Source organism: Theobroma cacao, chromosome 5, assembly GCF_000208745.1.
Source record: "Theobroma cacao cultivar B97-61/B2 chromosome 5, Criollo_cocoa_genome_V2, whole genome shotgun sequence".
In the NCBI taxonomy this organism is placed as follows: domain Eukaryota; kingdom Viridiplantae; phylum Streptophyta; class Magnoliopsida; order Malvales; family Malvaceae; genus Theobroma; species Theobroma cacao.
In genome coordinates, this window is record NC_030854.1 from 4,543,181 (window position 1) to 4,557,537 (window position 14,357).

Genomic DNA, 14,357 nt, shown 5'->3' on the forward strand with positions numbered 1-14,357 from the left:
TAAATTAAATTAATTATAATAAAAAAACCAACAAAATTTATCAAAATTATAAATTTTATTATCAATATATATTCAATATATTTTTTAAAAAAACTATTTAAATAAATAAATAAAATTTAAGGAGCTCGAGGCACAACCTACTAGCCCCATTTAAAAGAGCTAATTGAAAGAGCTCGCAGCTTGTGCCGCAAGCTTCAATTGAAAGAGCTCGCGGCACAAAGCCGCCAGCTTTAAAACAAAAGCCTAATAGATATGTTAAAAAAAAAAGGAATTGAACTGCAGTTGTGAGTTTCAAGCAAGAAAAAGTATAAATTAAATAAAAAAATTCACAAGCTTGTTTCTTGAGCGAACAAAAGAATAAACACACTTAAATGCCCTCTGAAACTAGATCAGCTTTTCACTTATCGTTTGCAACTCTAGTTTGACTAGCTAAATATTTTTTTGACTTTTGACGTGTTAGAGGTCCCCCATCAAATGCTAAGTTCCTTTTATTTTTCCCTTCCCTTGTATATTAAAAAGCTCCGATCAAAAGGCACACATATAATTATTTTTTTAATAAAAATTCTATTTAATTTTTATACTTTTCAATTTTATTTTATTTAATTTTTTATTTAAAATCAAAATAATTTAATTTTTTAATTTTAAAAATCAAGCTAATTTAATTTTTTTTAACAATATCTAATTTTATCGTTAAAAAATAATACCGATAATACTATCATTATTAACATGTTACATCTTAATGACGTGATATTAAAATAATAACATGATATACCTCGTGATATATAGAGTGATGATCTTAAGATACCACGTGACACTACAAATGCCCTCTTTAGTATTATTGTAATTTTATTAAACAAAATTAACAATCAAACCTACCGTGAAAACAAAAATTATATATTAAATATTAATAAAAAAATCCACTATCGACAAAAAAGAGATTGTAAAAGCATGTAGGGCTAGGGGAAGAAAGTGAAGGGCAAACATTTTTACGAAAATTACCAACAACCGTCACGGTCCCCCTTGACTGGAGTCAGCAGAGTGGGAAAAATAGAGCATAGCTTCAAAATTCCTTCGAAAGCAGATTCAGCACCCAATCAATCTCAGAAAAATGGATCTGGGTTATCTTCTACAGGCCTTAATTCCCTCTTGGAACTCTGTAACCAACTCCTTCTATGAAGAAAATCCTCATTGTTTCAAATACATTGTTTAGCTTTCTTGAAAATTATAAATCTCTTTCTTTTCTCTTTTCTTTTTTTTGTAGGTTGCTGCTTTGGCAATATTCTTTGCTTACTTAGCTATTGCTGGATCTATTTTACCTGGAAAACTTGTCCCTGGAGTCACACTGCAAGATGGCTCTCGTCTCCATTACCGTTGCAATGGTCTGTTTATGTCCTGATATACTTAGAGCAGTTATTTTTTTTATGCAATATGATTGGTTTCATTAATTCTTTTTTTTTCCCAAATGCATAGGATTTCTAGCTCTTGTTTTGTTAGTTGGGTTGCTCGGGATCGGTTTTAAGATGAATTTCGTATCACCCGCGGTATGTATGTATTTGTCTGCAATTTAAATTATATATATTTACTTATTGAAATGATGCATTTATTTGTTATGTATTTGTCTATGGTTGAATGATTTTTTGGTAAGCTTCTATTTGTATTTTTGCTAATATTAGTATGAGAAAGAGTGTTTGAGTGTTTTTTTCTTATGGCATTTCTAGTGAATTGTGGTTTGGATTTTAAACATACGTTTATGAACTTCAAATATGCAATCTATTGACTAACTGAGGCAAGAATTTAAGTGTCATCAGCTCAAAGATTGAACATACCAACTTTTTTTTTTTCATTTTTTGACATGGATTTATTATCATTTTGTCTATGTAAACTGATTTGAAAGGCATGCTTTAAACTGAATGGAGAGGTATTCATCTACTATATCTGCAGTTATGTTATTTTGTTTCCCTTGTAGTTTGTTGAACTGCTAATCTGGACATATTACATTCAAAGCCTGGAAGCAAGCAATCAGAGAAATCATATCTTTTTGTTTTATATTGCACATATATTGAGATTTATAACAATGAAAATCTTTACCTTGGTTGTTTTCCCCACTCTAATGTGACTGCATTTATGTGCCCGTTGTTATGGAAATGTTTGCAGATGATATCAGACAGAGGATTTGAGCTGTTATCGGCAACTCTTATATTCAGTTTTCTTGTAAGTTGCTGTCAATTTTGTGATAGGTTGTTTTATGGATACAGTAATCCTTTATTTGCATGAAGTACTGAGAACTCCTTAGAGTGTAATAAATACTGGTGGAAGCATGCACATATCTAAATGCAACTTGGTTTCGCATGCATCAGACATTTTTTAAATCTTGGAATGTCTATTTCAATTTGTTGGCTTGGTGAGATCCTCCCATAGAGCAACTATTTCAACCATGCGCAAATCACAAAGCATGAAGAACTCCATTCCACGTGTAAATAGGTCAACTCAGACTTTGATAGAAAAACATCCTGCTGGCTTGTAATTTGTTGTGGTGAACTTAGTCGATTTTTAAACTCTATGGCTTAGAAGAAAGATAGTCCCTGTGGAAGAAAACAGTTTTCTCCTAACACTTAGTTGGGGTGGGACTAAGAGATAATTGTTGCTTTATGGACGTTACTATCCTGTCCCCATTCCATCTTGTGAGGTCTAGCTTTCCTCTATGCTTCTTATTTTAAAAGTAAAAGGTTCAGAATTTACTGTTCCATATGATGTGAAGTAACCTTTGAAGTCTGAGGCGTGGCTCTAGGCTGTCTGTTATACGGTAGTCTTCTCCCTCTGCTTTTTTTTTTCTTGGTGTAGAGTTACTATTTTTGTCTTCTCTAATTTGTCTTTCCATTTTGCTTTCTGTTTCCTTTTGTCAGGTGATGTTAGTACTCTATGCTGCTGGCTGCAGGTCTGGTAGTAAAGGTTCTTCACTAAAGCCTCACATCACAGGAAACCTAATACATGACTGGTACCATTGTTAACAAATGTTTATAACTCCAAGACATATCAATTTTTTAGTGAAATAATGAAGCAGGCTTACAGAATTCGTTTTTAATGGGGAAAACGGTTTTAGCAAGTAATTTGTGTAAATATTTTGCTGCCCATCTTTTTAACGGCTTTTGTAACCTGCATGCCAGGAATATGTTGATTTTGCCTCATTTAACTATATTATTTCAAAATGAACAGCCAGGATATGGAGGCATGCTAAAGTTGTCACCCTCCAGAACTTCCTTAACACCATCCTTTGATAGAATGTCTTCTTCATGAGCAGATAAACTCATTAATCTATAGTTTTGATGTCCTCTGAAGAATTAAAAAATTAGGCTCTTGCTACCATGGATTTCTGAATGTGGATTGTTGAAACCCTCTTTTGGCTAGGATGATTGGCACTTAATCACCTTCAATTTTAGTTTTATTTACCATCATTTAATTACTAAGGATCTATTTTTTGTAATAACTACACATAAAGTAATGTTTTGTCATTGATTATCTATCTCCCTTTATATAAAATTTAACAGTTGCATGACTAACAAGTTTACTTTGATTATTGTTGCCTTAAAAATGATAGATTCAGTTTATGTGTCGTTTGCTTTGTTACAAGTCAATTGGTTCTCCTTTTCCTTTTTCTTTGTTGCCTTCTGAATAAACAAGAAAATATATTGATCTATGATCCTGGTATTTGTGCCTTGATATCATTTTTTAGGTGGTATGGAATACAGCTGAATCCTCAGTTTTTGGGTATCGATCTCAAGTATGTGATTCACTTTTCAATTTTCTCCACATATTTTCTGCTTCATAGGACTAGGATATAAGCACATATAATTTGAAACTCTCTTGTTTCTTGCACTTTGTGAATGATAACTGGTGGTCTGTCCAGGAGTTTAGCTTTCTGTCATTGCTTGCATACGTTGATTATTTCCATGTTATAATCTTGTGTTTTTGCCCTCCTTATCACTGATCAACACAATATATGCATTTCTATGCTATGATGAATATATTGCTTCTAATGATGATTGAATCATCTGTTGTAGATTCTTCTTTGTTAGAGCTGGAATGATGGGATGGCTACTTATCAACCTATCAATTCTAGCAAAAAGTGTTCAAGATGGCTCTTTGAGCCAATCGATGATTCTCTACCAGCTATTCTGTCTGGTAATCTGGTTGTTCTAATGAAGTCCTTTTTCCTTTTTGTATCTTGCATGGCTTTTTTTTTCCTGAGAAAATGTCTTACATGTATTATACCAATACTAAGTAGCCTCTTTTCATACATCTTTGTACCAGTTATACATTGTGGACTATTTTGTTCATGAGGAGTACATGACTTCCACGTAAGTGCCATTACCTCTATGCTACCAATCATAGAATAACCTTCTTTCCTATATTGACTCTATCATACCAATCATTAGCTTGACTATGTCAGAGCTGATGGCTATTCTTGACTTTGGCTTCTGGTAAGGGCATTGTTCTTGATATTGGTCAGCTTTGATGCAAGAAATTATCAGCATTAATTCCCCCTGTTGACCAGCAAAGTGATCTTTAGACACCAAGCTCCAATAGTTAATGTTCAGCTTTGTTGCAAGTAGTTATTCACATTAGTTCCCAATATTTACCCACATGGTGCTAAAGAGTTGTAGTTGACAAGGTATTCATGTAAATATAATATGTCATTTAATGTAAATATAACATGTCATTTAATGTAAATCACCTATGATATTCTAAATAAATCCTTTAAAGTAGATGAATTTTTTCACATGATGCAAACTGACATAAGTCAAGCTACATAAGTAAAACCAAGCTGAACTTAACAAATTGTCTGTTCTCAATATCAAGCTTAGCCTGTAAATACTTGCTTGCCTGCCTTGTACTTGATGTTAAATTTTGTAATGAGAATTAGAAGTTTCTGGTTGAACTATGGTTTCCTATGCAATTACCTCTCTCCTTTCCATTCTTGTCCCATTCACTGCGCTAGGTATGGTTGTTGAATTGGTCTTTTCTGTATGATAAAACAACTGAATTGACCTATTTATATCTGGTTGTGTTTTACAGCTGGGACATAATTGCTGAGAGATTGGGCTTTATGTTGGTCTTTGGAGATCTAGTGTGGATTCCTTTCACATTTAGCATCCAGGCATGTAATGATGGCTTAGATAGAAAACCTTTCTTGGCAATTTGCACCACATATTGGTCTCTGTGAGCTTCATAATCTTGCGATTTTAAACTGGATTACAGAAATTTCGAGACCTATGGAATAATAAATGGATTTCTTACTTGTTTGTGAAATAATAGAATGGTTCCACTTTATGCATTGCTCAAGCATAGCTAGAGAATGCAGGCTCTAGTGTTGCCATCACTTTTCAAAGATGACTGTTAGTGATGGTGTCATTATGTCTTAGACATCACATAGTTCATATGATGGTAATACAGTGCTCTTTTTTCCTGTATCAGTACATGAGTGCTGCTGTCAGAATCAGCTTATGAAAGTTTTACATGCTTTATGCTATTCCCATAACTTTTTGAAGGTATCTAAATTCATTTTTATATCATGGAGAGAGTTGAGTACTACAATGTTCCTCCTCTAATTTTGTTGTTTTGGAATCACCCTGTTGCTTCCAATTTAGAGAATGTGATCAGCTAATAATGTAGCAATTTCCTGTACTGACTATTGCTGTGGCTGTTTGAAAATGTTTTCCCATTATATAATGCATTTAATCATTGAACCAACTATTGAAAGGATTTACACAAAAGAAACCAATACTTGCAGTGACATATTTGTTCTCATTGATGCTCAAGAGATATTCAGCACTTTGGATCAAGAATATCATATCAATTTAGATACTTTTTGTAAATTGCTCATCTTCACCTTTGCTATAGGGTTGGTGGCTTTTGAATAACAAAGTGGAGCTGACAACAGCTGCTGCAATAGCAAATTGCTTTGTTTTTCTGATCGGGTAACTCCCAACCAGCATATAGGATATTTATTTTCCCGTTTAGTCTTGACTTTTTACCCAATCTTCTTGATTAATCTCTTTCTTCAAAAAATTTGGCAGGTATCTTGTATTTAGAGGAGCCAATAAGCAAAAGCATGTATTCAAAAAGAATCCCAAAGCACTTATATGGGGTAAGCCTCCAAAGGTTATTGGGGGAAAGCTGCTTGCTTCTGGTTATTGGTAAGATTTCTTTTTATAATCATCGTGAATGCTTCTAGTCATTGACATAATTGCTATATTATTGTTGATTTGTCCGGACTAGAACTTTTGAGAAATAAACTTCCATTGCTTCTTGTGCAATTGTAATCTTTAGATTGATAGCTGGTGGTCAGAAGGAATGTGAACTTGGTTTTTAATCTAAATGACATTATAGTTTTCTATATCAAGTTTCTCAGTTAAAGACATATCAATCATCCCTGAATGTGTGATATAATCATGTTGGAGACATATTTGACACCTCACATGAGTATGTGTTTGGGGGTTTAAGCTTTCAATTATAAAGAAAATTTTTTGAATCACTGAAAGTATCGCTGGGTACATATCCCTGTCTGACATTCACACCCATCCCCATGCAACATAGATTATGACTTCAAATATTATGTGAAAGAAGTCAGTATAAACATTTATACTCTTTCCCATTCCTTCTCTTGGTTTGGCTCTTGGAACTCCTCGTACCCTATGGTGGAAGCTGGAACTGCAATGATACACATTTATGCATCACATTTTAGTTTACCTTATACAAAATCATGATTCATATTCCAAGCCTTTTACTAGCAAATAACAAATTTCTTTCTTTTCACTCAGATCATACACTGATTTTTAGCCCATACCCATTATGTGGCAAAAACTATCTTCTGTAGTCATATGTCCAATTCTCTTGATGCTTATCTGATGCTAATGTTATTATTTCGGTAAAGGGGAATTGCACGGCACTCTAATTACCTTGGGGATTTGTTGCTGGCACTGTCCTTCAGTTTACCTTGTGGAATAAGGTAATCATCCAAATTCTTGCACCATAAACTGATGTAATCCTTTGTCTTAAACTCTTATTTAGTAAAACCGTTTTCCCTGTTGGTTTTTTGTAGTTCCCCCATTCCATACTTCTACCCTATTTATCTTTTCATTCTGTTGGTATGGAGAGAAAGGAGAGATGAAGCCCGCTGTGCAGAGAAGTACAAAGAAATATGGGCAGAATACTGCAGACTTGTTCCATGGAGAATATTTCCATATTTGTATTAGTCACAAAATGCTGCTGGAAATCTGTTGTGCAATCTAATTATTGATATTTAGTCATCCGTGAAAACAAAAACTTCTAAAATTCCCGAATGTAGCTTGAAATTGGCTGAAGCAGGAAAAGAACCAAATTGGGTTTTTTTTTTTTAATCTGCCTCACTCCCCAATTATGTAATGAGCTCCTGTCACTCTGTAAGGATAAAGGCTGATCTTTTCCAAGCATATTAACTCCACGTACAACCCCAACTCGTATATTAGCACTTGGTTTAAGGATTCTGTTCTGATGGATCCACGATTCGGGCGAGACTATCATATTAGGCCTCACAAGATTGAAGGTATGTTTGGGCCCATATATATTATAGATCTCCCTCGATGACCAATGGACCATTGTTTTAGTAGCAATTTCAACATTCTAAAAAGCTTGTGGTCTTGGGCTTTGGAGTTGGAGATGGCAGCAAGTATCAGCATGTTGGGCAAGGGATGAAAAGTGATTATTACTATTGTGTTTCAATGAATACAAGAAAACAATATAAAATTGTTTTGTTTGTTTTTCTGGTTTGATATTTGCACTTTTTAGGAATCTGATGCTTGGTGGTAGTGCGAATCATAAGTGTTAGTATCCTTGCTTGTCTATGTTTCTTTATTGTCATTGATTTCCACTAATGAAATCAATCAGATTCTTGACTGAAATCCAAGCTATTACTATTATTTTCTTTTATAAAAAGCTTTGGTGTGGTTGCTCGGTAGGTGGGAAAGCTTTGTCAAAGAGTTCATTGGCCTTCGCATTTAGTCAAATGTAGAGACAAAATGAGAAAAGTGGTGGAGGTGGTCCCCCTTCTTCACCCTCTTTGTCCCTTTTATCGATGGTTTCTCGTCCTTATCATCAAGCAGGGACAGCAGTGGAAGGCATGCCTCCCTTTCCCTTTGTTTTTTCACCTTGCCTTCTGCAGTAAAGTTACTGTACTTGAATATATATGAGTAAGACAGAGAGGTTGGCATGCATCTCCGTTCAATGACTCGGTGATCCCTTTCAATTTGCGTTTGTTGAATCCATTGTTAGAGTCCTACGCAAGTAACTATGGGTTATGGGTTTTAGGGTAATTTCTTAATTTATGTGATCTTATTGGTAACTACAGTAAAATAGTGTTTGATACGAGAAAAGTAAAAATATATTTTTTAAAATAATTAAATTATATCATGATGTTTGTTTTGTAATAATCTATTATTACAGTATAAGATTGTAATGTAATCGCATTAATCAATAGATGTAAAGTGATTGAAATACAGACCTAATACAATCAGATTGTACTACACTTTACAATGTTGGTAAGATATTTTCATTTTTCAATTTTATTACTTTGTTAAAAATATTTTATAATGTTATAATTTTTTTTAATATCGATTTTAAAGATGACTTTTTATTATTCTCAATAGTCATGGTAATTGTCAATAAAATTTATATTATCTTTTAAAGGAAAAAAATTAAAATAAAATATATAATATATAAAATTATATTAAAAAATAAAACTAAAATATATAAGATTATAATAAAAAATAAAATAAAATAAAATATATGACATTAAAAATATATTTAAGAGATGCTATTGTATAAAAATTAATAATAAAAACATACAAGTATATTAAATTTACATTTTAATAAATAGAGATAATTTTAAAAATTGACATTATATTCCTAACAAAATACTTATAAATTAAACGTTGCAATATTATTTTTCTTATATTTTAATCTTTACTTTACTTATGTATCAAATATTACAATATTATCTTATTTATAATCACATTATTTGCAATTACATTACTTACAATCATATTGTATATAATCACATTACATTATAAAGTATCAAATGCAATTTAAGTAAATTTAACTTTCCATACCTTTTGAGTAAAAGCTGAGAGCATGAATTTGTTTTTTTAAGGGTGTAGTATGTACAGGAACAAGCAACAGACAGGACCAAGGAACACATGTAAGTGGTTGGCTAGTTTTTTACTACGAAATTGTGGTTACAATTTGTTATATATATATATTTGTCTATTAGCTTTATCTCTCAATCTTCCCAGTAAATTATTAAGTATTTAGTAATATTATTAAAGCTTAAGTCACTTGGGAAAAATTCTAAAGTATGATTGGTAATTTAATGAGTTTGAAGGTAAGTGTTGATCAACTGAGCGAACACAGATACAAAAGTTAAGTCTAATTCTTTTCTATCTGAATTTGAATCAAGTCAATCAAACTTAAATTAATTTAAACTCGAATTTAATCAAAAATCCATTTGTCAAAAAATTATAATGAAGTGGGCTTTTCTTGATAAAAACTATTTGAGATCCAATTCGCTTTTCGAAAATATATATCAAATTTATATTAATTTAAACTCGAACTTAATCAAAAATTCATCTGTTAAAAAATTCTAATAAGATGGGCTTCTATTGATAGGAACTATTCGAGATCCATTCGAGATCCAGTTCACTTTGTGAAGGCATATAAGGATTCTTGTTTACACAAGTTTGAGAACGTATCATAGAGAAAATTTAAGTAATTTTTTAAGCCAAATTGATCAGAGTCAGTTGAAACCAAATTAATACAAGTAGCTATTGACAAAGCATTAAATCTCAACAAGTTTAGACAAGTATTATTCACCCAAGAAGTTTTTGATCCTTAATCATTAACTTTCAAAAGCATAAACTCAAACTGTTAATAATAAATGACATATTTTGTGAGTCTCATTCATCACATTCAACCATTCATATCCAATATATGTGATAAAACATTTTATCTATATATATATATATATATTTACCTGTATACACCTTGTGGTTAGAGAAGTTGAAGTTTAGAGTTCAATTTCTTCCACTCCTTTGATTATACCCATGGAAACACCCACTGTCATACTTAAATAGATTGATCTCATATCCTACTGTAAAAAGAAAACTATAGAAAGAAGCTTATCTAGAAAATTTCTTTTAAAGATGAACCTTGTTTTCACTGATTAAGTGTGCATTGAATCTCATTAAGTAAAAAAATTAATTAGATCTTTTGCATGGAGATGAAGGATCCAAACTAGTATCAAGGTCACCTTGAAGGTATGTTTAACTAACTTAGCTCATGCTTTCCTCTGAACCGTTTTTGTCTAGGATTATTCTATTGGTAGTTTAGAATAGTGATCCACCTCTTTATATTCCACAGTAGAAGATGAAGTATTTTGAAATATATTTGGACCTTGTAATTAATATTGGGGATAAATTAGTTTAGTTTTCATAAATTAAATAAATTTAATTGTGCAAAGTTGTATTTGTTCACCAAGAAAAAATTATATTTAATCATTGATAAAAAATAACATTTGTTCACTGAGAATTATCTTACAAAAAGAATTGTTTTTCATCAAGTATATAAAAAATTTTTGTATGTAATATTTTGATTAATTTTACTTAGAGAGATTTGAGGTTTTGTTGTATCTGAGATGCATAATAGCCTTTGAAAAAAAAAAAAAAGGTTATCCACACATCAAAACTAATTTCTTCTTTTCTTCTTGTTTCTTTATTGTCAAATTTCTAACAATTTAAAGTTATTAATTATGAAGTTGACATACTTCGCAATAAGAAAAATACAAAAAAAAAAAAAACAACGGCAAACCGACTTTTGAAAATGTCATGGACGACAAGTTTTAAATATCCAAATGATTTTTTTGGTAGAACAAATTGATACTAAAAATTAGATAAGTTTTCCGTTTTGATGTTTTAAAGTTGAATCATGAGACATCTATATTTTATGCTAATGAATTTTTGCATTTCGTGAATAAGGAGAATGAGTTACTCAAATTATGTAATTTATATTCTTTGATTAAATACACTTTGCTTGTCTTGTGTAATTTAGATTCTTGGTAGAGGAGAGTTTTATGACCTTCCACTAATAGGGAAGAACTTTACCTGGTATGGTGGTGAATCACGAAGAAGTAAGTTACAAGGATTTTTAGTATGGATAGAGTGGATGATGAATGTTAGGGATTTATGTAAAAAAGGTTTAAAGAGATTATGTTCAGACCACTGTCCTATTTTGTTTTGTTAATGACAAAGGAGAAAGATTGGGGCACCTCTTTTTCGATTTATTTATGCTTTTAGAAAGGAGGATGCCATTGAAGAAATAGGATGGTGGAATATGCCTTGAATGCTTAATAGACCCAATATGGAGAATGACCCAAGAATAGGGATTGTTTGGGTTCCTCCTATGAAGGATGAATTGAAATTTAATGTTGATGGATCCATTAAAGGGAAATCCAGTTCGACGGGATGTGGGGGAGTGCTTGTAGATAGATTTGGTAATGTGTTGAGTTTGATTGGTCCTTTGGGTGAACAAGAGTCTAATTGTGTTGAAATTTTTGCGATTCGAAATGTTTTACATATTTATGTTGATTTTTCGTGGAAAGGTATGAAATCTTTGATGCTTGAGTCAGATTCTTGTATTGCACTTTCATGGATTCTAACTCGGATACTAGGTTATGGGGGTTTTTTTTTTCTAATATCGATTGGTTGCAGAAAATGGTTGATGATGTTAGATATAAGCATTTAGGTTTGTGAAGGGTTGAGGTTTAGTTTGCTGATCCATGTCAACCACTTTTTACAAAACAAAAGTTTGGGGTTTGTAGGTCTTGGAACTGTATATCAATTGGTCAGCCATTACTCTACTTTTATATATGATTTGGAAATCTTTGGGTTTCTTTTGCTGGGTTTTTGTATATATTGCGTTTATTTGGGTGGCTTTCTTTTGTAAAAGGTGGATATTATACCTAGGCTATATTTTTACTTTGATTTTTGTTCTGGCAGATGTTACAAGCCTCTTGAAAGAATTAGGTAATGTACATTCTGTCTTTTGGTATCTAGTGGATGTTGTCAAACTACAAGGTCTTTTTGTTGCCTTGTATTTTTTGATTGGATGTACTTGGATTACTCTAATGAAATGAGAATATTTTCAAGTGAAATGAGAATATTTATTAACCTTTCAAAAAAAATAGTGTAATTAGTTTGTAAATTTTTTTTATACAAATAGAAAGTTAATGGTTTTTAATTATCAAAGAATAGCCACTAATGTAAGAGTACATTTTTGGTACAAACGTAATGCCAAACAAAAATTGATAAAAGTACCTAATTAATTCCTATATGATGGATCTTTGTTCAAATTAATCCTAGTACTTTACAATTTTGTTTAATTTAATCCCTATGATATGGCACAAAAAACTAATGTGGGAAATTTAAAAAAAAAAAATTCAGACATGTCACGTATCATTGCGACACTAGCATGTCAGCCCCATGTCAGCATAATTTGATATGTTAATGTCATGTTAACACTATTAACAGTTAATTTAGAGACATATTAGGGGAATGACTCGATTGCACAAAATCGCAAAGCACAAGATAGACCAATTTTGGAGTAAAGATACTAAATTGACAAAAACCCCATAATATAGGGACTTATTGTTAAATACGACATGATCATATTAAAAACGCAACGGAGTAGAAAAATAAAATGTCGCACTTACTTCGGATCACTTTGTTGTTTTTTAATGCGAATAGAACATTTTGAGAAATGCAATCAAAATTGATTACCTAGCCAAATGATATTGTAATAAAATAGTATTCTCTTGATATTTAAAACCCATGTACATCCCAAAGTGTGTAGGAACCCAAGCTACTCAATTGCTTGGCCTCTAATGTTGCAAACACAACCACCATGGAATCTTTAGCGAGGTGGGAACTTCCAACCATGCCTTTGTGTAAGCAAAGTGGACAACAAATTGTCATTCTCTTCCTCTCTCAGTCTCCAATCAAATTACACAAGAAACTCTTCCAAAAGGCTCTCACAAGGGATGGCGGCACTAGAGAAAGTTGTATTAGTTTTCTTTAAAACTAAAACTAATAATTAGAAGTGGTAGAAAAGATGACTTTATACCTAAGTTAATTAACTTATTAAGTTTGCTAATAAGTCCTCAATATTATAACTTTTTATAATATTGACCTTAGTGCTTAATTAAATCATTTTAATTAAGTTTTATTAGCTAATTAAACTAGTTTATGATTTAAGTCCAACTTAAATTGTCACATGCTTAGTTTAATCCATAATACAACTTTATATGTGTGACTCATTAAATTCTTAACATGTTGGCAATGACATTGAATTATTAATCTTTATTGATTAATTTAAATAAATCTAATTCATATTAAATTAATCAATTTAATTCTATAAACCAAGATTGACATCTAGCAATGTATCATTGCCACTTAATTGTTAAAAGAGTCAAAGGGTTCTTTAATAATCTTTCAGTGTACAGTTTATTAGTGTAATTCATTTGTTCATCATATATCTTAGAGATGATAAGAGGTTGGTGCAATGTCTTTTCTTATTTACCTTCATATTTGTTCTTGTAGTTAAATCATTAGCTTTATAGAGACTTATAAAACTTATTTCATAATCTTTCAATCACCTTGGCCAAGGATTTGATTAAGTTAATATCAACCAAGAACTAATATGATATTTCCCCTCGAATCACTTAGGGTGATGATTTCTATCTCTTCATATGTTTTATATTATACTTAAGGGCATCCTGATTTGGCATTCTTGATAGGACTCGTAGGAATGAAATCAAAGCATGATACTCCACATATAAGACAATCTAGTGTCTTAAGTCTAAGGAGTAGTTACATGACTGATATATGAGAAAAATTGCATAGACACTAGAGTGAGATACCAAATACATTTCTCTTGTCAAGTCATATTTAATGAACTTGTTCTTCCATGGCAAGCACTCAAATACTAGTTTCAAGTATCTCTATATTTCAATTTATAAGAGCAGTTGCTTACTTCACAAGTAAAGAACATAGCACGTGTCAATCTTTGAGCATTATTGATGTCTCGTTTCAATAATACAATGATTAAGAACTTTTAGAAATAATGCTTTGATGTATAAAGATCTTATAATTGTATCACAATCAATTCATTTGCAAGGCATATATAGTTCCTTGGGCTTTATCTACATAAGTATAAATAGTAATTAAATTATAAACTTGTGGATAAAGAACTACCTCAATGTTGTTATAAATAAC

General features: G+C 31.6%; 1 protein-coding gene across 1 annotated transcript; it reads left to right on the top strand.

The window, feature by feature from the left end:
* Window positions 972-7,493, top strand: LOC18598152 (delta(14)-sterol reductase). Its single transcript, XM_007027547.2, has 13 exons — window positions 972-1,156; window positions 1,262-1,379; window positions 1,471-1,541; window positions 2,155-2,211; window positions 2,904-2,995; window positions 3,731-3,778; window positions 4,059-4,179; window positions 4,309-4,355; window positions 5,074-5,155; window positions 5,899-5,975; window positions 6,075-6,194; window positions 6,932-7,006; window positions 7,100-7,493. Exons 1-13 carry the CDS (start codon window positions 1,109-1,111, stop codon window positions 7,251-7,253), a joined length of 1,110 nt encoding a protein of 369 aa, XP_007027609.1. The 5' UTR covers window positions 972-1,108; the 3' UTR covers window positions 7,254-7,493.